We start from the raw sequence: 25703 nt of genomic DNA, 5'->3' as shown, positions 1-25703 counted from the left end.
ACGGCTGCCATAAACAGTCTCATGCTCCACGAGGTACCATGTGAATTCTTCAGCTGCCCTTTAAAGTTGGACTAAGGTCTAATCATATTATACAGTTAATACGATAACATCATGTACAATACCTTTTATAGGAGCAGTCAGTGTGTAGTCTATTCTTGGGAGTCTTGGCTTGAGCTCTATCGCTGATCTTAATTCAATTGTGACCAGAATTGAGTTAAAGGAGCTCTGTGTGTGTGTGTGTATATATGTGTGTGTGTGTGGCTGGTGGTTAGCAGAGGGGTAATGGCGACTGTGCTGGTGAATGCGCGCCTCATCTCTCTGGGGCTGATGTGTCTGCAGTAATCTTCTCTGGGGCTCATCAGGCCATTAGAGGGGCCGGGGAATGTACTTTGCCTAATCAAGCATGTTTCAGAGCGACACTGGATGAGACGGCGGAGGCGAGGACACGGCTGGACGGACACGCCGAGGCCTCATTCATACGCGCGGCACTTAGGTCCACGACGGAGACATAAAGAGAGACAGAGGCGAGGGGAGGGGGGGGGGGGCGCGGCTGGTGGAGGGCCTCGTTTCCTCAATACTAATGACCTGTTTTTCGGGGGCGGTTTGCGGCCGGGTGGAATGTGTAAAGAATGCACTGTAGCCATGTCGTGAGTCGCCGAACTTCACCCTCCTGACCTCCTCTGCTCTCCCTTGCTTTCATAAATCTCTTTGAAGCGCTCAAGCTAATATCTCCGTCTCTGGGCTGTGTGTACTTGTAATGTACTCGGGGAAATATATATGTACCGACAACATCAACCATCTGACCCCCCCCAAACCTTAATGCATTATAGAGTATGCGGCGATATGATTACGCAACCCCCTGCGAACACTGATTTGTGAATGTTAAACAAAAGGGTTGCACGTCATTAAAAAGCTCAACCGCGGTTAGGAAAAGAAGCACAGGGGTGAGAAAGGAAGTCAAACTGATACAAATCTGTTTTCTACACTCAATATGAGTAATGTATTCATAGGCACAAACCCTCAGAGGCTTACACACAGGCACCTGCACGCACACACACACACAGTACACTACCACTACCACGACCCAGATGAACCAAAAAACTATCTCTGGATCTACATTTGAATCGAGAGGGGATGAGAAAAAAGGCAAAAAAACATCAAAAGAACAGACAGCCAGTGAAAGAGTAATTCCACACCCAAGTCCACCCATGACCATCTGTTTTGTTCATCCTGCTTTTGTTGTGAGATACACAGGGATGAAGCCACTAGGGATGACCATTGTAACAGCTACCCGGCGGCCCAACTGCCCCGGGTCCCCCCCCGCCCCTCAAACCACATCATCCCCCCCCCCCCCCCCCCGGCTATGGGCTCCTGTTTGACACGGCAGATCAGTTAATTAACCGCCAGCGTGGGTGAAGCAGGTTCGGGGCATTAGAGACGTCCAGACCTGCTCGGTTCATCTCCTTACGATGTGACGCCTCATTGATATTCTGCCGGGGCTGCCGTGCTCGGTGAGGTCCCTGACTCTTCGTTAATTTGTGGTCGAAGTCTCCTCCCGCTCCGGGGTGGAGGGTGGATAGGGGGGGGGCACAAAGAGGCTCAGTGTCGGGGGCAGAGGAGGCTGAATGGAAGTCCCAAGTGGGCGGGGGCCTCGCTGCCCCGCCGTTCAGACAGAGAGATAGACAGCCAGACAGCCAGACAGCCACGGCTCACATTCCCTCTCCTTCAAATGGCCACTGGCGAGCCCGGGGGAGAGGCCTCGGGTCAGGGTCGGGCAAGACCCCGGGCGCGCTGAGAGAGAGGGAGCGAGGGGAAGGAGGAAGAATGGAAAGAGATATTGTTCCTTTTCCCAGAGCCCTGCAGGATCGGATTACTCCTATACAGTTTGGTTGAGAAAACAGCACTAATTTAACACGGAGTCGGCTGCTAATTAAGATAAAAACGTAATTCAGTCTTCTTACCAATATAATTCTTGATTATTATTGCTCTCTGTCACGTCGTTGTGGCTATAATCAGTGCTGCTTCTGAGGTACTGGGAGCAAAATGAAGGTGAGAGAGTCACTTTCACCACATCCACACCTCTGATTGGTCGATTGTTTATACAAGGAGATTGGACTTCTTCCTTATATAAACGTCATTATGAAGGCATAGTTCACAGTTAGACAGGACACCGGTTGGGGTTGTTGTGGCCACTCGCAGGGACGCACACACACACACACACATCAATCAGACGCACAGGCATACACACACGCATGATTGAGTGGGAGTCGTCGCCCTCTGGCACAGCTAGGACAGATTTTGTATCATATTATGCGATCTGTCATCCCAGGTAAAGCACGTTGATTTCTGCTGGATGCCACTGGCACAAAAAAGCAGAGACAAAGTTTCAACTCAACAACAAAAAAACTAAATCAAAGGAGAAGTTTACGTTGGGAAAACAAAACGGAAGAGGGAGACTTTTCACATTTGGCCGTTCCGAGATGAATTGCCAGTATTGTTTTCTCCACATTGTCCTTTTTGAAAAGAAACGGCGTCCCCGTGGCGCCCCTTCTTCTTCTTCTTCATGTTATTCGTCCCCGTGGTGTCATGGTGGAGCTCCGTGCGTCGTTCAGAGCCGAGGGGTGCACCTCAGATTAGGATGGGAGGCGTGAGGAGAGTTTTCCGCTCTTTGCCAGCCGCCTCTTAATCTCTCTCTCTCTCTCTCTCTCTCTCTCTCTCTCTAAATGGCCGGCTTCACAGCAGTCAGCCTCTTCAGTCAGCTGAATGACGTCAGAACATTGAATGACGGTGAGAGAGGACAGACGGGGCAGGGTTAGACTGGGATTTATTTCAGTTTACTAGGAGAGGGAATGGGGTTTTTTTTCCAAAGAGAGCTCGGTATCTCAGCACACACACACACACGTTACCCCTCACTGGCCGCTGGGTGTGCGCTCGCCCATGTTCTTCCCTAGGAGGTGGCTGAAGTCTGCCAGCTCCCCCAGCCCTCGAGGCCCGTGCATGTCTGGCCTGATGAGGCCCTGGCGGTGGGGGTGATAGGGGGCGCCGTTGTTGCTGTTGTAGTTGAGCGCCTCGTGGCTCCAGCGAGGCTCTCCGTAATCCATGTGGGGAGTGGGGGCTGAAACCACCCTCCGGCGGTCCGGCGAGTCCTGCGGCGTGGCGGGGTAGATGTATTCCCCCGCTGAGTTCCTTAGGTTGCCGGTGGGACGGTTGCCCCCGTGCTCCCCTCTCTGGGTGGCGAGGATCAGGTAGCGCTGGCGTTCCGTGTGAGGGGGGAGTATGACCTCCCCCGGGTCGTCTATCCGAACCATTCCTCCGCCGCCTCCGCCGCCGTGCAGGAACTTGGAGCTCAGGTAGATGACAGAGTTGTTGGGGCAGGGCGTCCCCACGGCGGTGAGGAAGGTCTGGCTCTGGTCCCACTCGGTGTCTGGGAGACGCATGGCCCGTTTCTGCTGCAGAGGCGTCTGCTCCGGGGTGGGCAGCAAGCCCGGGTCCATCTCACCTTTAGGCCAGCCGTTGGGCATGACGAACGGGTTGTCAGCTTGCGAGCGGCGCCTCTCTCCACCGCTGGTTCTCGTCACGCTCATTACAGATCCGCTGCGCCCCTGGGCCAGCATGCTCTGCTCTTTGTCACTCTTGCGGCGGGCGCCATTGCCTCCGGAACCTCGAGAGCGGCGGTGGCGGTGACTCATGATCCAGCAGACCATCAGGCCAGAGAGGACGGCTCCTGTTGCGAAGGCGGATACAGCCGACACCACCAGCAGGTTTACAGACACCAGACCATCAGGCTCCTCGATGAAACTCTCTTGGAACAGCATGCCTACAGAGAGACGCAGAGAGGAAACAGTCAGACGCAAAACGAAGGCCATCAGTCAACACGCTCAACGATCTAAATAGAATCAATATTTCCTCGATTAAACATGCGGGAGCCAACAATAGTCAGACATTTTCTTCCCCTCCTATGTGGGTGGGTGCTGTGTGCGCTCCAGCCAAGGTAGCTCTGGCTAATTGCCTTCATTACGTAAAGTGGATGGTGATTTTAATAGCTGTAATAACTGTCTTCCTGATTGAGAATGGCTCTCAGCGCTAACATGTTTGAAAACATTAGCTTGATTGTAGGAGATGTGAAGTCTGGCATTAATGAGCAGTAATAATTTTGTTTTTTATATCCTATACCATGAAACTCTGTTATCGTTTATCTAGGTTGGGGATAATTGTGGCTTATACGTAAACGGATACATTTATCGTAAACGTCATTTATTTCCGTTCCGATAATTTGTCCTCGCTGCATCTCAGGCATAAGCGAGCGGTGAAGATAAGGCGGCGGTTTTTTAGAGATGAAGAAGACAGAGAGCAGGAGTTTCTGTATTATTTAAGAGCATAACATGAACTTCCTTGGAGAGAAGAACTTATGAATTATTGAGAATGTGAATACAACAAGACCACAGCACACAGACTGCATAGGATCAATTAGAAAAAAAAATTCTTCGTCTCTTTCTCTGCTGTCTGAACTCCTGGGACGCACGTCAGCGAATACAAGGACAGTGTGGCAGGGGAGCAGAGTGGAGAACAGAGAGAGAGAGGGATAGAGAGAGAGAGGCTGCCTAAAGCACATTTTAACATGTGGGGCCTTAGACAAACATTGTAATAGTTGTTAAATTACAGCTCCAACTGCAGCAGAGGGAGAACTGTCTCCACAAGGACAGAGGAATAAATTCTTTCGCACAGAAAATAAATGGCTGTCATTAATCGACAGCGGGAGCCACTTACTCACTCACACACAGCGTAGAGACGGAACGGGGACAGAGAATGAGAGAAAGAACCAACACGAGGCTTTTCAAACAAACATACATTTATTGCGCCGGGCGCGTTTATTGTCATTCTAATGGCGACAAAACGGAGAAGATTGTGGTGCAGCATCCTCCAGCAAAGGGGAAGGGCTTGGTGGTTAATTAATGCGGCCTGTGGGAGGCTGTAATAAAGTGTTGCTCTCTCCACACTGACATTAAACTGAGGAATGGCATCGAAAAACACACAGACAGACTGTTGAATCCCCACAAATCCAAAGCACAACTCCGTCAAAAGCAACAAGAAATCTCACAAACAGAGAAACAGAATGCAGTATATCGTGACTCTCTACTTCTTTTTACGTCTTTCGACCGGTCTATATCTGATACTTGTGTTATATTTGCACAGGTTAGGCTGGAAAGATGCTGCAATGCTGCAAAGATGCTGCAATGGATGTAAACCAGAGAGGAAATTAAACAAAGTAGTGCTTTCAGAAGCATTTTAGGATTAGAGACCTGGTTGTTGTATTTTGTTGTAGTTTGAAGTATTATCATCTATCTGAAAATATTCAATAACATTTGCTCCATAATGTTTAAATGTCTGCAATGTATATCTGATATGTGCATCATGTGACCGCCCCTTTGTCCCTATTTAGCTAAGAATGCAAATGCTGCTACAGGCCACAGAAAACCTCCAAAACCCTCAACTGCAACGTTTACCTTCATTCTGAAACAGTTACATAAGAAAATCCCCATTTCTCTCTGAAGCCTGGCACATGTTCTTTCTCTCAATTGCAAGTCACCTCGCTACTGAGAATGTTGTTGGGATACAAACCAGTAGCTGCACTTGGTATCTTCCAATCTGAGTAAATGACTCAGGGAGAACATTGAAGCTCTGTAAATGGAAATGATTTGCTCTTCCTCTCCGGTATTGGCACAGAGGCATCGAACAAAGAAAACAAGAGCACATACTCTACAAGCGTGCTCATGAAGCGTTACAATTCTTATTTCGTCCATTCATCTATTCCCCCCGGCCGCGTAGAATCGCTTGTTAGAGATCTGACGGCAGACTTCCAGTGCCATCAATGTAGCTTCCATTGACATTAATCAACCGGGCTTGTTGTTCAGTCAATGTCCTTTCCAGCAGTAATTAGTGTTTTATCACCAATCCAATACCCTCGGTGATACATGTGGACACAGGCCTTAGTTACGGCCTGTTAATTATGGGAGACGCACAGTTCATCGCAGTTGGCCGATGGGCAAATCCTGCTGAATAACCAGAGATCACATTTTAACAGCGGCTCTGTCTTCCCTTCTTACTGCCAAACATCATCCATGTTTATTTTTAATTTCTTTGTTTGCTCACTACCTCAGCTCTGCCCCCTCCCTCCCCCCTCCCTCCTCCTTGTATTAGCTCATCGCCGTCTTCAAATATTAATCTCTGAATAATAATTCTCCGTCTAACACTTAGTTGAAAACATTGTACATTAAACATCGGCATGTGGCTTGAGTTTGCATTTAAAGTGTTTACATAAAGGGGTATTAAGATTTATTTGGAAGGTTATATTAGCTTTACTCAACATGATTGCCCAATATCTGAAGCTTCCTGTGAGCACAGATGGCAGTTTACAATCCAGACCTCCCTGCGTGTCTTTCTTCACGTCTTCCCTTCGCGCTGACACACTGCCAGCTCATCCAACCAGCACAGACATCACTTCAGTCTTGTGTATTCATTTAAGCACCCATGTTGGTCGACAATGTATATTGAGTTTGGCGTTTGCTCACTGGGAGTTCATTTCTGAACACATTGTTGTCATCTTTGTTACTGCAGCCCCGAACGCAGGCCTGATTTATGTGGTATTGGTTTTCATGTTTTGGGCCAATATTCAGTTTGGAGGGACTGCCAGTTTCAATTACATTACCCCTCATCTGCTCAGTGAGGTTGTTCAGCAGACGCAACACAAAGAAAGGCATTTAGAGGTTATAGGCACTGCCATGTTCGTTTAGGGCATCGGCACACACACGCACACACACACACACACACACACCCACACACACACACACACACACACACACACATCCGTGCACAAGGACTTTGAGGAGACAGGTAATGAATTGTTTTATGGTTTGACTTTTTTCCCTCTGCACCACATTGCGCTGATGACTTTGTAAACAAAAACGCAGGGCCGGATCGGCAGAATATCCAGATCAACCGTGCGACGTAATGCATCACATCTGGAATTGTTCACTCGGCACTTCGGCGCGGAGGTTGTAGATATTTCTTTAACATTCACCACAGCTGCGGTCTGGAGTTGCTGTGTGGCACTTCAGATTAAATTCTGCACGGTGCAATAATACTCCTGTCAACTTCGTGCAGGAGAGGAATGCTTGACAAAGGGATATATGTGTGTGTGTGTGTGTGTGTGTGTGTGTGTGTGTGTTTGGGTGAGTGTGTTTAGACGGTTTCGCTATGGAAAATAGACCGGGATTCTCCTGATAATGAAGGCACATTTTGCCGATTCAGACACAATATGCTTCTTCTTTTCACCGCTCTCAGACAGACGCCTGGTTATGTTAATCATTTCTCCCTCTCTCTTACTCACTTTCTATCTGTCTGTCTCTCTTTGGATGCCCAAAATGTAGAAGAAATCTTTGCCTAGTGGCGATAAGCAAAGAAAGATGACAATGAAGCAGTGTGTGTGTGTGTGTTTGTGTGTGTGTGTGGCAGAAAATAAGTCTGCATCCCACTGAGGGCTCACGATTATAATAATAATAATAATAATAATAAGTTGTATTTATGTCTCCTTTCTCAAACTCAAGGTCACTCTCAAGATTAGCAGCAATAAAAGAAGACATACAGATAATAATGCAAGATCGGAATACTATAGAAGAAGACATGAGCCAATCAGCAGCAATACAAGAAGACGGAGCAGCATAGGTACAAAGCAAAGATAAGAACCAATAAAACTAACAATAGAACCCGATACAGCAACACAAGCAATAAGGACAAAAATCAGAACCAATAAAAAGAGACGCAGGCCAGATCAACAGCAATAAAATGATACGAAGATTGACAGACGCTGAAGTTGTATTGGAAGGGTCAAACAGCCTGAAGTGTGTTTGGGTGTTAAGCCGGACAAGATCAGAGATGTACTGAGAGGCGAGGCCGTGCAGGGGTTTAAGTGTGTGTAGTGAGAACTGGAGAGGTGGCTGGTGAAGCTTCTGGAGAACAGGTGTGATGTGGGAAGATGTTTCTGGTGTGTGTGAGGATTCCTGCTGCAGAATTCTGACCGTATCGGAGTTAATTAAGAGTTTTGCTGGACTGGAACTGAGATAAACCTGTGTGTCATCAGTGTAACAGCAGAAACTGAGACGGTGATGGTGAAATGATCGGACCAAGTGTGAGCATATAGATAATAAAGAGTGTTTGATCAGAGGGAAGGGGCGGAGTCTAGCTGCTAGAGAGCTGAGCTGAGGGTTTTTGATTATCAGGAGATTATCAGGGGGTGACAGGAGAAGCTAAGGCTTGCACTCTCTCTCCTCCTTTTAACTCCCTCTCTCCTCTCCCAATCCTATTCACTTATTAAAGCTTAATAGAAGCCAACAGGCCTGCCTGTCAACCTGATGCACGCTGAGCCTGTCTGAAGGCTTCCAGCTCCAATTACAGCCAAACAGAAGAGGAAGAGGAAGAGGAGAGCCCAATAACATGCAAAAAATGAAGGAAGGGTGAGGTGAAATCACAGACAAATGAGATAAGACGAGAGGAGAGCGAAAGTGAGGATTACAGTGATGAAGAGGAGTGAGAGTGACGGAGGAAGCTTTTTAGTAATACAGGAGATGGAGCCAGTTCCGAACAAAGCAGTTTAACCGTGACACACACACACACACACACACACACTCTCACACTTTCAATTTTCCTTTGCTTACATTCTCATTTGTGTGTAACTCTCACTTGTCTGTTCCTTCACACTCCACAGTGTCCTTGTTAGTTGTTAATCCTCTCTCTCTTTCTCTCTCTCTCTCTCTCTCTCTCTCTTTCTCCACCAGCCCTTTGATCAGCAGGGGTGGTGGCATTATAGGACTAATGGCTCAAAAATTCAAAATTGAAGTAAATAACTTAATACCCTCACACTTTCAAATCAAAGCTGTCCCTCCGCGCTCAAATTAAATATCAATCTGATGCAGAGACGTATCCATTACACAGCAAACGTGACAGGTCAACCGGCTGCATTCAACTCCTCTTTGTAGCTGCCTCTGACTCCTCCACTCTCATTTTCTCTCCCCTTTCTCCGTTTCCACAGGGAACAACAGACACTTTGTAGTTTTGAGGCAGTGAAATAAAACGGAATACACATTCTACTCTTCGTGTACATTCATCTCTATGTGTGTGTGACAGATAAAGAAAGAGCCAGATGGATTTAACCCTGTGTTGTTGATTAAATATGAATGGAATCTTGCAGGGATTAACACACACACACACACAAAAACAGCATTATGAAGCATGTTTCTGCTTATTGTCAACACTGTTTTTGATAACCCTCACAAGGTGTTTGCAATTTTCAACATTACCCAATTAATTTCAAAACTATTCAAGCCTGCCTGCAGTGTGATAACATCCTTAATCAAAAGCCGAGCGCCGGAACTTTTATTCAGTTTGAGAGCTGGGATACGTGTGTTCCAAAAAAATACCCAGCAGATCACAACAGAACAAAGAGACTTCACAGCATCCCAGCGGACCCGTCGATGCCACGAGCGCACGCTTCTGAGCTTCATAGGTTACGACCGTGTCAGCGTACAGCAAAGTGATCTGAGGCGGCTTTCATCTCCTCAACCCTCGCCGTTTCTCTGCATGTTAATGTGTTTATGTACGCGTTGACTGTATGTAAGGGGCGCACTTGTCAGAGCATGTGCAAAGAGGTGTGGATATGTGTTGAAGTGAGTGCATGTTGCTGTTAATAAGTGACTGAATGTGCCGCTGCACCCATGGCTCGATGAGTTTTGCTCATTATCCTCCTCGTCCTTTCCTCTGCTGAGAGACTGCAGGCGCTGTTTTGTCTCTTCCTCTCAGCATATACTTTAAATTTCTCTTTCTACACTTTCCAAAATATGTCCTTCCATCCTATGCAAAGTCATAGAGCCCTTTATACCAGCAGAAGCACTGAGCCTGGTCCACCAAGGCAGCAGGTTCAGGTTTTTAGCTTAATTTGACACTTTTCTTCCAGCACATCCAGGCGACGTCTCACAATTTCACAAGAGTAAATGTTTTCCTTTTTTAAAGTGTTTCCACACGGCGAGGCATTACTCTCCTATTTAACCATTTAGCTTTTAATACGGTGATGAGGCGACGGTGATAATCTATGATCTGTAACTAAGAGAAGGGAGTTAGCAGATACACTGTTTATGCTGCAGTGACTCACACTCCTGCAGTGAGTTTAAGTATTCATCAAAGCATAATCAACACAAAGGATTAAGCTCTCCTTCCTTCCTTCCTTCCTTCCTTCCTATCTTCCTTCCTTCCTTCCTATCTTCCTTCCTTCCTTCCTTCCTTCCTATCTTCCTTCCTTCCTATCTTCCTTCCTTCCTTCCTTCCTTCCTATCTTCCTTCCTTCCTATCTTCCTTCCTTCCTTCCTTCCTTCCTTCCTTCCTTCCTTCCTTCCTTCCTTCCTTCCTTCCTTCCTTCCTTCCTTCCTTCCTTCCTTCTTTCTTTCTTACATTACATACATTTACTATGTAAGGAATGCATAAGGCCTCGTCTGGTAAGTGCAGTGCATTGCCCCGTGCATTGTTGGTGCACTTCTGGTATTTCTGTGGTTGCCGATGCATAACACACCGGTGCACTCGTGGAAACTGTGTGGGCTGAGGAAGAATCGATTGTTTTACATTACGAGTGGGCGAGCTGAGGGGAGTTTATGGTTTGGTAACAATCGCAATCACAACCGCTCCTCTCATCTCCTTTAAAAGCAGCAGCAATCTCCCCACTGTGTGACGTTTGGTAATGTGTCTGCACCAGCGGCTCCTCAGAGGGAAATACTGAATCTATTATCTATTAAAGTGCAGGCGAAATATTAATCTACGCAGCAGAAGTCGCTGCAGCGTAAATTAATAAGCATTGACATGGACCCATGAGCTGACATCCCATAATGATGCTGTTTACTATCCAGAGGTAATTGTGTTTTTCCCTTTGACAAATGTTTGTTTCTGGTCTCTTCTACTCACTTAAATGTAACCAGTTACTTTACAAAGATTTCAGTTTTTCCACATAATGTTGGCGGTGGCGTTGCATTGTAATTAAAAGTGTTGTGCATCAGGTGCTACTTCTGCAAGAGCTGCTGGAGAGAGAATGTAGCGCACACCTGTTGCCCCTGGTAACAAGATTTTGGTATGAGGATGCAAAAAGGAGGGGCGCAGAGAGAAGAGTTGTTAATTGTCTTATGGATTTTCATGCATGTGAGAGAACTGTGTGTCCTAGAATGTCTCCTTGTCCCCTGATGACTCTGACAACACAACTGGCCAAAGTGGACGACACACACAGACTTATAACTTGCGCTTAAGCTTGTGTGATTGTTTTGATTTGCGGAGACGAAGACGCTTATTCACGCAGGCTGATGTGGGCGAGAGATGCTTGCCAGAATCCCAGATGAATCTTCACTCGAAAGAAAGAAGGAATGTATAATACACACAGTCTAATGTATTACATATAGAATTAGAAACAGACCTGTAGTTCATTTCCTTCTGTATCAATAATTCATCAGCTGTTCAAAGCGTTGGAGCCTCTGTAGGTTTTGTGTTGTAAAGCTGCTCCACTGCTTGATGTGTTTTCTTTTCTCACAGCATCTCTCGAAATTTGCAGTTTGCAGTTTTTCTATTGTTAAGTGCGAGCAACTAACCCCCCTCTGGTTTTAGATCAATCAACAGATCGATATGTCACCTTGATCCAGAACAAGTTCAGATCTTGTTTACTCTCCAAACAAACAGCTCCGAAGGTTGTTTGTGACTGGAATGAGACCAAACTACTCCCAAATGCTCTTTGTGCAACGGTTTGGTGGAATTGTTGTGATCAGAGGTGCCCAAGATGACAAAACAAAGGGTGGAGGAAACAAACCCCAGACGAGTCTTGAGTCAGATCCAAAATAGCTCAATTCTCCAAGCAGATGAATCGACTCATGAATCCTAATTTCTTCAACTTGGAACATTCAGGCAAATATTCGAGACGGTTGGAGTTACGGTGAGTAGTGTTGTTTACGTATCCGTTTGCCTCTATCACATTTTCTTCCCCACCTTACACCCAGATACAAAACACACTCTCACACACACACACACACACACACACACACCCCACTGTGAGCTGTTAAGCAAACGCCAATGTGTGTTCAAGGATGGAAAGAAAGTCGGAGGGAATTAAATCGCTTTAAGAAAGAAGCATCCAGGCTGCACAGCTCCTTACTCGGACTAAACCTGCTCACTCGTAAACAGTGTTTACTCTCGGGGACGACTGTAAAAAGACTTTACGGTTCCTCCCCGACTGTGTTTTCAGAGCACGGCTGAGAGAAACTGCTGCAGAGTTCTGCCTCGACTCTGGGAAAAAACGAAAAAATACATAAATAAATAAATTAAAACCCAGAACCCGGTCGGCCCTCCTGTCTCGCCTCCAAAATGATCAATGTGTTAAAACATTTATGCGCACGCCAGCCATATGTTTGTGATTAAAACTACATCAAATCTCCAACAAGAAAACCCGCTGCTATGAGACTAAAGTCTTCAGCTGGGTCTATTAGAGAGGCCGGATCAGGATCGGGCTCCTCGCTCTGGCTCCGGCTGCGGCTGGCTCCGATTCAACGTGTGAGATAACTGCCTAATTACATTCCTGCTGCCTTAACATCTCGTCACGTCCTCTCATCTTCCACGCATCTTGTTTCTTCTTATCTGCCGTCCCTCCCTTCATCCCTCTTGGTTTCCCTTCTGCCTTTTCATGCTTAGAGGAAGAGGAACCCTCCCTCTGCTGGGGGGAGACGGGGAGGGGAGAGTAAACGAGGTAGAGTCTGGGAACTGCTTTAAGGAACGCCCGAGTGTTGAATCCATCAGAGGCCTCCGACTCCCTCCAAGCACCACATAATCAAAAAGTACAAAATTTCCTTTCTTCACCATAAATGCTTCTTCTTCCCCCCTCTTCCTCCCCCCTGCACACATGTTGCTGTCAGGAATGTACCTCCGCCGTGAATTTGCGGATTCAATTATATCGGGAGTTCTTGTTTTCCCAATCTGGTCAACCTTTTCGCAAAAAAGGCAGCTTAACAAGGGGTGAGTGTGTGTGTGTGTGTGTTCACAGCTTCCACTGCATCCAAACCAAACAAAGCAAGTGGGCTGTGGAGGACACAGCGGTGAAATAAATTGTTTTCCAAGAGTGTTTGTGTGCATACATGTGTGCCAGAGCGGCGCGCATGTGTGTGTGTGTGTGTGTGTGTGTGTGCGTGTGTGTGTGTGTGTCTCAGTCCCCTCCCTATCCTATGGCTTACAGCAAACTCGTTGGCTGCACTCTTGGATGGTAATTGATATTCTCATTTTAAGTGCAAAGCCAAAATCACACAGTGGAAAGTACAGAAATAATAAATATTCGCAAACATGTCACAAGCAATATAAATTGGAGAGCAGGTCGGCGTGGCAACATTAGTCTCTCCGTCCACGCAGAGCTTCGTATCGCTCATTCCCAAATCATGCAGCGGGCGATTCCAACTTAATCTCCCTTACATGCGAGATCTATATATCACATCGGCTACACACACACACACACACACACACACACACACGCACACACACACACACAGTGTTACACGATACACCCACCAGCTGAAAACTGCAGCCAATTTGTATTTTATGTTAACACCCCCAGTGCTGAAGTGTTGGATTTGTTCCCAATACAAATTTCTGAAGGTTTAACAGAATGATTAAACTATCAGACCCTGTGCTGGGGCTGCACGCCATCTGCTCGGCCTGATTGAAAGTGCTCTCGCCTCATTCGCTCGCGCCCCTGCCCCGTCCCGGTGATTTACACGCCGTCTTTAATAAAACGTCCTCGGCTTGAAGCGGGGGCGTCGACCAAGGCCTTTCTCAGGTTGGAGACGCCGACCCTCAACGCGCGTCAGCTGTCCCGGGGCTGAGGAGGCGATGTGTGGTGATCGATACGGAGGATGGAGGGAAGAAGGAAGCGGGGGAGGATACGGAGAAGGATGAGAGAAGGAAGAGGGACAGACGTCGGAGGGGGGGACGGATAGACGCGGTGAAGAGGAATGAGACGGAGACGGAGTGTGTGACTGAGCGAAACAGAGAGACGGAGAGCGTGGAAAAAAAGAGGAGGTGTTATTGATGTGTTGAGGAAAAGAGGAAAGGTGCTGTTTGATGCCAGGAGTTAGGGGAAGTCACTCTAGTCGATTCCTGTGTGAATGATGGACTCAGTAACAACCCCCCACCCCCTGTACACACACACACACACACACACACACACACACGCACACACACACACAGGCAGGGTGGTTATAGCAGGGCCGGGTGTCGTGCTGTAGGACTTCTAGGTGAGCCGTTACACAACTCACCACTCTGCGGGTCCTGCTGGCAGTTTGCTGGACAGCTTATTATTTAGCGCTGACCACAGATCAGCCTGAAGCGCTTACACTTCATCAGCTCGCTCCCTCCCTCCCTCCTTTCCCCTCTCTCTCCCTCTCTCCCTTGCTCGCCCTTTGTGTGTGTGTGTGCGTCTGTGTGTGTGCGCCTGAGTAAGTTCATATTAGATAACTGCCAGCTGAAATCAAATGTGTCACGTTCGTCTCAGAACGCTGAGATGAGTCTCTGGGCTAAATTTTGTGTGTGCGTAGTTGCGTGTGGGTGTGTGTGTGTGTGTGTGTGAGATCAAATTATAAGAAGGCATTGCCAGACAGATGACAAATGACGGATTGGCCGATCAAACAGTCATGAGACGGGACCCAGACAAACCTACGACCCTCAGCGCCTGCAGAATAAACACCAGACATCGACTTCTAATATTACACACACACACACACACACATACACTCCTAATGAAGCCGCTGTGCCGGAGCCAAACGCTTAAATGTTTGCAAAGTTTTCTCTTACAATAAGCTTCTCTCTCTATCTTCAACCCGCCGCTATCAGTCATGACCCTGCAGCTCACTGAGGGGTCAGTAAGTGTGTTTTTTTGTGGCTCCCGTAGGAAGAAGAAGAAGAAGTTGTGGCGGTGCAGATGAGAGGAAAGAGACCGGGCCCTCCAGGAATCCTCACACCTCAGCCAACTGCGCAGCGGGCTGAGGCGGCTATTCTTATCTTCTTATCTTCTTAGAGCTCGTAGCAAATTCACCCTTTTCCATGTTTTTGCACTCAAATCACACACACACACACACACACACACACACACTACGATTTCCATTCCTTCTTCGTTCTCTTATTCCCAAGTATATGCAGTCGCGCCGCCGCCGTCATAGATCTTCACATTTCATCAGGGGAGCTTCGGAATTCACTAAGGGGATCAGATCTGCTCTTGAAGCCACTCAGATGCTTCTCTGAAGGGAAAGATCTGGTCTCACACCCCCCCTCCCCCGCCCGTCTCTCTCTCTCTCTCCCTCACACACACACCATGTTGTTTATCTCTGCCCTTGGCGTCTTGACTTAGAGGGGCGACAGCAGGGGGAGTTAGGAGAGGACGAAGGACGACTCCTGCCTCAAGGTTGCAGCAGCATCATCCTCCCTTTTAGTCTTAAGGCCTGAGACCACATCAGACAGGAATTAAGTACTGTGGCGAACGACTCCCCCCCCACCTCCCCCTCCTTTCCTCTCCCTGTCTGTCTCTGTTGGGGTTCAACCGACGGGTCAACGCATTCATCATAGGCAAACCTAAAGACGTAAAGAGAAGTACAAAGGGCGGCGTGGGGCTTTATGGGTCCCCCCTCGCTAAGCCTCAGCTCGGGCCCCTCTCCAAACCGCCGCAATTAGACTGGAAATAAATGCGACCGCAGCCGTAAATTTGGCAACAAATTGTCTTCCCCCGTACAAAGATCCACAGGACGCCGTGACCACCGGGGAGGGAGAGAGAGAGAGAGAGAGAGGGGGCCGTCTGTCCCTCACTCCCTCCCTCTGCGATGATTGTCGTCCGCTCTGACATGACGCCACGACGCAGGATCTCCGCTCTGCCCTTCGCCTCATTGATGTTTTCGGTGGACCTCAATTACTGAGTGATTGCAACCCGCTGTTCCTCCAGTCAAAACATCGCCTTTCTTCAGGAAATATTTTCACAGCGCCATAATTGCTTCCATCTGTAGCTACACTGTGGCAACGCTGGCTGTGTCATTACGGCTGAGTGAGTTCACAGCCAAAAGGGTGGCGAACGTGTATGTGTGTGTGTGTGTGTGTGCTTGTGTGTGTGTGTGTGTGTGTGTCTGTGTGTGTGACACCGGCGACAGTGGATCTAAGAAAGGTTGGAGTTTGAAGTTGTGGACCAGACTAGAGGGAAATGTTGTGGATCTCTCTCCCCCTCTCTCTCTCCCTGCCTCTCACCACCTGTCTCACTCTCCCCCTCTCCCCCTGCGTGGCGGCTGCTTGATCAGAGGCGACTCTACCTGATGAGCCGTCTGCACAAACACACGTCAACACGTCGACACAATGCCCCGCAAAAGCAACACAATCAATCGTGGAGCGTTAAGCCGAGGACTGCGGCGTCGCTTCAGGGTCCCGAAAGCGTTCGGATCCAACCGAGAGACGCTCAAGGCGGATTAACAAAAGGGAGGCTGGAGGTTTGACAGGGCGTTTAACACGTGTGTTTACGCTGTAACCGATCTGCCTGTCAGCTGGGGTCGCGACCTGGGAAAAAACCCCGAGCCGACGCGATCGTCACGTCGCAACAACCTGCAGGTAAGTGGATCTGACACACAACACCGCCTGTTGACGCCTGAGCTGAATTAGACTCATTACACTGTTTAAAGAGACGGTTTATAGGAGCAGACACACAATACACACACACACAACCACACACTCACACTCAGGCTGGTTGGGGAGTCGGCGTGTCACTCAACAACCCGTATGTGACCCCAGGCTTCTCTGCTGATTGCTTGTGTGCAAAAAAAACCAATTCACACACACTCACTCTCACACACACACACACACACACACCCACACACACACACACACGTACATTCCGACGTGCAAAAACCACAGAAGTTCAGAGTGAGTTAAGTTTTTGCTGAAGCAGATTCTGCTCTCTGTTCAAACATCATTAAAATAAATCCAGCTGCAGGTCGTCACGCCGCCTGAGCTCAGCCGGGTGATTTAGAGGACAGAAAAACTGCTCAGTCACTCTCATCTAAATGGCTCCATTGTTGTTGAAACTGGGCACAAGCGCAAATTACACACGGAGGCTTTTGGTGCAGACGCACGTGGGCGTGACCATCAAAGTGTTGTAATTGGCGGCCCGGAGGCAAAAATCTGGATTTGGCTGCGGCGGCGTGAGGACAATATTAGCAGATTCCATTATGATTATTAACAATACCAGCTCAGATATGAATGATGAATGGCGCTTGTGTCTCACAGCGTCAACACTTGTGCCCGCCTCTGCCCCCGCTAGATTTGGAGTTGTGGCCCCGGCGCTGTGGCTGGATGGGTCGAGTCCAGAGGAAATCCTCCAGGGATCAATAAAGTCCAATTTAACAATCTGATCAGCTCCTCTCGTCCCGTTCTAAAGCAGCTCGGCACAGTTTCCCCCTCAAAGACATAATAATTCAGATGAATATGTAACATAAGTGTGATTATACAGCCCTGCATACTCAACCAGGCCTCCCAGGGCAGATGGTGTCTGGGTTTAAGGCGGATTTACAATTAAGGAGACGTGGAAATTCAGATTTCACAGGTCTCACACACATTATTGCTCTCTGCTGCCTATATTTCACTGTAACATTAGTGATCAGGGTTCCCATAAGTGTGTGTCTCATATGTGGAAAGAACAGGAAGTCACAGACGTATACGCACAAGATCCCTGCGCCCGGTTGAAAGATTTGGTTATGTAATTAATATGGCCGCTCCATTTGAGTGGCGCTTAATTATGCGGCGCACACAGCTCATATTAGAGGCTGCAGATGGCACACACACACACACACACGCTTCACGGTTTAGTTGAGCGTCTCCTATAGCTGATATCTGATGTGTGGGTTGAGGACGATCTGTGTTTTCCTGATGCAAAGGCGTAGAAGGTGTCGCCCTCTGCTTCCCTCCACTCGCTCTGTATCTCATTATTATCGATCCTGCACCTTTTGGTCTTTCTCCAGACGTATTCGATGAGACGTGGTCGTGTGGGAAATGTGTATACAAAAAAAGAGAAAAGTGTAGACGTGGACGGCGGTGTGAAATAAGGCGAAGGGCGAAGCGAGCGGGCCCTGCGGTGTACGAGAGGAGAAGATTAAGAGAATGCAAGGCGGGCGGTTTACATCACGGAGGAAGAGTTACAGCCTGGACACGCGCCCGCTGAGGAGGAGGAGGAGGAGGAGGAGGAGGAGGGGGAGGGCGACAGCGAGCGTGACACCGGAGACGGCGGTGGCACCCTGAGTCCATTTGTCACAGCGGCCTGTCCATGAAAGCTGCCCTCTCCTCCTCCTCCTCCTCCTCCCTCTTCCTCCCTTCTCAAGCTTTTCCTCCACCTTCACCCCCACGCGATTACACCCCCCGCCCTGGCCTCCTCCCCTCCTCTGTCCTCCCTCTTCCTCTTTTCTTCCCGTCGCTCCTCCTCGCGGCGTCAGACTTCTGATCTTCCGCACTCTTCGTCCATTCCGGTCCTCAAAGTTTGCCCTCCTCCTCTGATCCTCGTCTCTCATCATCTTCTTTTTTTGTCTTTCCTCACTCCGCTCGCTGCTCTCTGATCTGATCTCTCCCACTCGCCCTCCCCTCATTGCTCTCCTCCTCCCCTTCCTTTTCTTCTGGCAGAATCGCCCTTGATATCTATTCGACCGCCATCAGCCGGGGGAGAGATGAAAATCAATTCTCCTTCCGGCAACTGCATCTCTCCGGCTAAGGAGAATGGAGAGGTAGTTAGCCGCGCTCTGAGTACGGCTGTCCATCCGTCTCCCTTTGAGATTTGACGACGGCGTCTCGGCGCTGGAAACCGGCACAGCGTTGACTCGAGAGATGACACTGGCAGAGAAACGCCAGAAGAGACGAGCAGCAAAGACCAAACGTCTCAGAAAACCTGTCCAAGTTTAAGAATCCAAATATTCCCTTATGCTTTCAAAGAGCAAAATCACATAATTACATTTCTTGACACTAATTTAGCCGCAACAAAACTCTGCTCTGACCTTTGTAACGATCGATTTAAACACTTAAATATACAAATTTCAATGTGCTTATTCCAACTTAGGGATTTAATTGGGGAACGTTTAAATGCTCTGATGTACAAGAAACACATTCAACCAGTTCTTATCTCTCTCTCTGGCCCATACAGCACTGTGCACACTGAGTGGAATAGGGTGTTTTTAAGTACAAGGGAAATCTGGCTTCTTTCAATCTGACGAGGGGCCAAAACAAACAAACAAACAAACAAAAAACGACAAGCTATTTTTCAGGAAAAGAAGCGGGAGGAGGTAGGAGTGAAAATGAGATTGCCGAAGTCACTGATGAGAGGCGGGAGAGGCCAGAGTGTATCGCACCTCCCATTTGCCGGGTCAAGACTCGATGCAATGGGTCCAAGACAGAGGTATAAAAAATTCAACAACCAAAAAGCCTTTGGTCTATTCCCCCCCCAATCCACATCCCGGTGGGTTTAGCACTGGAGTGTGTCTGCAATCTGTGTTGGTGTGTGTTGGTGTGTGTGTGAAAGCGCAACGAGGAAAAAACTGCAACAGGATGAAGATCGTTACTGAAGTTATTACAGTGTAAAGGTGTCTGTGTGAGAGAAGAGACGTGAAGAAGAAGAAGAAGAATGAATTCCCCCTGAATCCCCCCGACCAAAGCATCCAGCATATCAGAGAGATGTCACATGAAATCGAAGACACGATGAAGCAGGAAGTACGTCGCCACTTGAGGAAATGTGACGTCTGAGCAATGGTGACAGACAGCAGATCCTCTTCATCATCGTGTCACAACAGAGCTCACCTCTGTCAAGAAGGGACACCGTGCAGATCAATCACCCCTCAGAGCGCCCAGATGGACTAAACCCTCCATCCCCTTACAGCTCTGAATCTGGGTTAAAGGGGTCCAGAAGTAGCAGCAGGAGGTCTCCAGAGAGCTGCGCCATCTTGTCAGTGCTTAGTTGTGTCGTTCATGCAGCAGAATTGGCATCAGGACATGAGATAACATCAGTTCAGTGGGTTTAGGTGTGAGGATCCACAGCGTGTTCGTGGGTGGAAAGGTGCTGTGACAAACCCAGCGAGCGTCGAGAGCAACGCAGGCGACGACGTGGAACTTTCTCATGATCACTGAGCCAGAGTAATTATGCTCGTCTCTCACCCACTCGCTGTACAGAGGTGAAGGCGCAATCGCAGAAGTTGCACTTTTAATTACAAGCTTTCTCGCCGCGTCGGTGTCGTACTCGCCTCACTCGGCTTCCCTCCGAGAGCGAAAACGAGTTGAACCTCGACACCATTTAGCCATTAACCAAACAGGTGAGAGCAGGAAATACAACATCGCGCCCAAAAACCCGTCCCCTCGCACAGCTGCACAGCCTCCAAACCCCCTTTGAAGTCAAATCCCGCCCCCTCATCGCCGCGCAACGTTCCCGTCATTAGAACATTAACTGCCGCTCCACGTTTCACGACTTTCTGTCTTTTGACCTCAAGCGTTTCGGTACGTAAACCGTCCGTCTCGCTCTCCTTTCCTCTGAGGTGGCCGTGCATACCTGAGAGCCACTTATGTTTTATGTGCACACCTGCTTATGATTCAAGCTGCATCGGTCAACAACAACATCAAGTTTAAACGTTTTCCTGTGTCTATGTCGACCATTGGAGCATTTTTCTCCATCATATCAGAGTCGTGACGCCTTTTCTCTTCACGCGTCTTTGATTCATGCGATCTGATTGTTTTTCAGCTCTTCTTCCTCGTTGGTATTTCCTGTCTTACTGCTGCTTTGTTCTCTTAATGTGGGACAACGGGGAAAACACTTCTTTGGCAACATTATTCCTGTTAATTCCATGAAATTAAAAACATGTAAATAAACATCTCTCACCAAAACAGATGACGCGAGAGCTGCCAAACTCTAGTCTTCAACCACGATTGGCGACTTTCTCACAGCAACCGAATGTAGCGAAGACGCACAACAATACCCCAACAAGACCAGGTTGACTTTAAGCAGCGAGATGGTGGCTCACAATCCCTCACACGTGTTCTACAAGGCCGAACACACGGGAGTCATGGCCACACACACACACACGGGTTCACTCCGCCCTGCTTGGAGCGTTCAGATCATCCCTGCGGTTCGTCGGTCAGAAGACCTGAGGTGAAGGGAGCAGCATCAAACAGAGCCCCCCCCCTCGCCTGCCCTCCTCCCCTTATGTAATATTTATCTGTTCTTCTCGTAGGGAGCGCGGCACATGAACTCAGAGAACCCACAGAAGCACAGGATTAATTTGCACGCATCGGAATTAGGCCTCAGATCAAAGAGACGGGAGCCACGGGAGGAGCGGAGAGCGCGGCGGATCCAGAACAGAGACTTATTTTTTTCCTTTCTCCTTCTTCTTCTCCTTCTTCTTCTTCTCCATCGCTGTTTCCATTTTCATAATGATCTGGAGAGGAAGAAGAAGAAGAAGACGACGCATCGGGGGAGAAGCTGGAGTCGAATGTAATTAGCCGGATACATATGCGGCGAAGCTAGCAGAGCGAATCAGGGAGAGAGTAAACAACGGGGAGGATAAAGTTGACTTAGGAGTTTCCTGACACAAAGTGAGACGAAGAAGAACAATATCATGTGACGTGTTGGGACGGGACAGAGGACAGAAGTGGACCGTTTATGTTTATGTCTGTTTATTTGTGGACTGAGTAAACTACCAGGCTCATCCCTTTTTCCTTTTCAGTGTATAATGTTGTTTACCCTGGAAATACACAGCACAATACACATACACACACACAAACACACACACACAATGTCCTCTTACCGTCACAGTCACCCAAGTGGGCCACGTTTCCTTGTTCAACATCTTGCTCGAACGGCAGTCTGCAGAGAGGAGACACAGTCATTAATCAGGAGGCGCAGCAACTCGGCCGCAGATCTGCTCCGATAAAAGCAAAAACAACTACTACACAATCTCTACACACACGCTCCGCTCAACCCCTCCACGTACTGCAGGTACACATTTAACACATCGGCGGGTTTTATTTTGGGTTCTAATTAAAAAAAAAATGCAAATTCAAAAGGCAGCAGCGGCGTATGAGGAGCCGGAGCTGAGTAATATCCTGCGTGTATAAAAGGTAACCAGTTATGCTTGTAAGGTCATTAAGTAAGTTAATTAACCTCTTAAACAATGAATATCTTTGCCGCTTTGCAGAAACAAGTGTTACACAAACTGAGCACAGGCGGTACGCTGCGTAAACAGTCCGGGGTCATTTCATAGGTCTTAATAACTCCGTAATAAGATGAGTTAACTTACGATCATTTATTGTCCCTTTAGGGAAATTTCACTTGGGCTCAGTGTTGCAGAATAAACATTAACACCCACACACACACACACAAGCACGGAGCTCAATAAACATGCTGATCCTGTCCACAGTAACATTTAACATTTAATATTTACTTGATAAAAACAGGATTAAAACTATAACAACCGAGTAAAAGAGTTTTAAAAATCATCCTTAATCAAGCCGTGAATGAAACCTGTGAGACTCACTGGACTCTTATTCTTTAAATGTTACACTTTAGATCTCCCTTTAAATTCCTTCTTATACTTTAGTGCACCGGGTTTCCTTCCAAAATGTAGGAAATAAGAGATGTGATGTAATAAATAAAAAAAGATAAAGCTCTGTGGGTTTGAACAATGTTTGCTGGGGAAGTACGCATTCATAAAGACGAGGTCATCGTCGGGCAGCGAAGCGTGTAAGTTAATATCGTGTCTTTAAGAAACACATTTGACTTTCGTCTCGATATAAAATCCAGATTTCAAAGTAAGAACATCATTACTAGAGATTTGTGTTGGATTTTCATAATTCATTCTGAAAATAACGACCCACAAATGTTGCTTTTCTGGTGTTTTTCTAGATGAGTGATGAGACATCTTCATCTTCATCCCTGAAACTTTATCCTGCTGCTTAAAAACTCATTTCCCATGTGAGTTCAAAGGACAACAACACGTGACAAAGTGAAGCCGCAGGGGAGGAAATGAGAACAGAGCCCAGGTGCCTGCAAGCCCGAGGCACACACACACACACACACACACACACACACACACACACACACACACAACGGCTCCAAATCATGGATCATATCAGTGTGTGTGTGTGTGTGTGTTGGTATGTTGATGGAATGGTCTTTCTACAACCCACACAGAGTTTCTCAGTGATTTAGATGCTGGATAGCTGATGCAGGGAAACAGTAGACGGTCTGTCACACACACACACACACACACACACACACACACACACACACACACAGTAGCACAGCACCTCTGACTTTCCCAGTGTAGTATGCAGAATTGCACCCAAGGGCTTTTAATGAGTCATCACGTTAAATATATACCGACTGAAGTGCAGGGATTTGATCTACACACACACACACGCTCACTGGTGTTACAAAAAACGATTTGACTTCAGTTTGAACTTGGGGGAGCAGGGAGGCTGCGGTGGTTTAGGTTCAATTCTGTCCTGACCAACTAACTAAATTAGGGTACTTTGCTTATGTGATTGGACAACAATAAGTACAGGCAGACTGAATACTTAAGAAGATACTTACATTTTAAGTTAATGACTCTTTGGGTTAAAAAGATAGAATGAAATCTATCTATGTAACGTCGTACAGCCCAAAGAGAAAACGATCAATGCGACACTTTGACAGATAAACCAAACAGGATTCTGCTGTTTGCTGCAAAGATCAAATCAGTGACACGGCAACTGTTATTGCCTTGGAAACACAGTAAGAAATGAGTGTTACAGCAGGTGTCATCTTAATAAAGAATAATGTTCTGTGTGCAGTCGGCTGCCTCTCACAGCTTGTGGGTCATTTGCTGTATTAACAATACAGTACAGGGTGTGTGTGTTCCTGAGAGCAGAGAGGGGCGACACACACACACACAGAACGGGATTATGGGTCAGAAAAGAAGGTAAGAGATGTGTTTCAAGTAGATCAATCAATTAGCTACTGGCTTAAATGTGTGATTATTTACCCTGATTGCAGAAACATGAACCACGAAGCAGACACACAAACATACACTACACAACACCGGCAATAATAAAGCTTCCAATGAAACAATATGAAGAAGCAGATGTTCATATCCAATGTTCTTCTCCCCCCCCCCAACCGCTGAGATCTTTGGTGTCAGGTTGCAAAAGGAGGTTTCGTTATTCTACAAAGTGGAAACTCACAGCAACCCGATGCAAAATCGATAGGCGAGTTGACCGCCCTTGCTCAATCAAATCAAGCCCAACACAGAGACCTTTAACAGTATAAGCAGGCAGCCTGAGGTGGTCTTTAAGGCCCGTGTTGTCTGATCTGCTGGCACGACACCTGTGTGTTTTGAAGGCCTAATTCAATAAGAAGCCTGACTAAAGAGAGATTTGATTTCAGAGGATGTGGGCGCAGAGGAGGGAGGCAGCCTGCGACGCGATCGGAGCTGCCAAGACACGCAGCCGCCGCCGCCGTTCGGGAGCAGACAAACACATCCGCAGCGCACAGACGGAACCCAACAGAAGACAGTGACGGCTGCACGCACACACACACACAGATGCACACTTACACCACTTTACAGCCAGCCCAGTGAAAGAACATCGCACTGTTTAACAGCCGACATCCTGAATCAATAAGTGTAACAAAGAGCAGACGGTGTGACTTAGAGGGCACAGATGTGACTCAGAGGCTCAAGTGGTCACAAATAGATCCGAGAACTTTTCAGCACAGACGAATAAAATGTGGGACGACCTTGAGGGGAACGGACCAAAGTCTGAAGAAAGAAACAAGAAGAGACAAGCGCAGGAGGGAGTGTGAGTGTGTGTGAGTGTGTGTGTCTTACCTGGTCCCAGGTCTGAGGAAAGAGCAGGTGCTTCCTCTGGTCCATCCACAGTAAGGATCCCTGGATGCGATACAATTCCTGCACACACACACAAACACACACACGCAGATCCACTTAATCCCTTGAACATTCAGAAATTCCAGTCATTGCATTATAAATCATCCAAGCTGCTCCAACACTCTTCATAATTCTGCATCTGGTTGTGTGTGTGTGTGTGTGTGTGTGTGTGTGTGTGTGTGTGTGTGTGTGTGTGTGTGCAATTACAAAGGAAGCATACTGGCGGTTTTGCATGTTTTAGCTCCACATACCAAATCAAATCATGCGTACTTTACATCACTTTCAACCATTTCCAAAAAGTCTACAATCATCGGGGCTGATGTGTTCCAGGAAGCATCTTGGTTCTTGGTTTTAGATTCATTTCCACCATGATCCATCACAGGCATCACCAAGGCGACTAACATTACTGCACCTTTTAGAGGAGTAATAATGCAGTTTATAGCAGATTTTAAGAGCGTCCTCGTCCGAGCATAAAAGCAGAATGAAAGCTGGAACGAAGCACTGACCACATTCAACACCATGCTTTCTTATATATGGCAGCAGCTTCTTCTTCTTTGTCCTCTTTGTTCAATCTGTAGACATCTTTTATGAATGTGATGTTTTGTATCAGATAAAGCCGCTCGTCCTTCACTGAGGCGACAAGGAGAGGAATATTTCCCGCATTACTGAGAAAAA

General features: G+C 47.5%; 1 protein-coding gene across 1 annotated transcript in view; it reads right to left on the bottom strand.

Annotated features, from left to right (window-relative positions):
• Nucleotides 1–1369: 1369 nt before the first annotated feature.
• Nucleotides 1370–25703, bottom strand: part of sema6bb (sema domain, transmembrane domain (TM), and cytoplasmic domain, (semaphorin) 6Bb) — a 109583-nt gene continuing 85249 nt past the window's right edge. Inside the window, exons 15-17 of the mRNA XM_076153253.1 lie at nucleotides 24972–25049; nucleotides 21912–21970; nucleotides 1370–3817 (exon numbers count right to left, since the gene is read on the bottom strand). Of these exons, the coding sequence (XP_076009368.1) occupies nucleotides 2910–3817; nucleotides 21912–21970; nucleotides 24972–25049 (1045 nt within the window). The 3' untranslated portion in view covers nucleotides 1370–2909. The remainder of the gene's footprint in view (nucleotides 3818–21911; nucleotides 21971–24971; nucleotides 25050–25703) is intronic.

This window comes from Genypterus blacodes, unplaced genomic scaffold (assembly GCF_046128005.1).
Source record: "Genypterus blacodes isolate CSIRO-AG114 ecotype Tasmania unplaced genomic scaffold, CSIRO-AGI_Gbla_v1 ptg000058l_1, whole genome shotgun sequence".
In the NCBI taxonomy this organism is placed as follows: Eukaryota; Metazoa; Chordata; class Actinopteri; order Ophidiiformes; family Ophidiidae; genus Genypterus; species Genypterus blacodes.
Note: the sequence above shows the minus strand (reverse complement) of the source record. Positions and strands in the feature narration are given on the sequence as shown.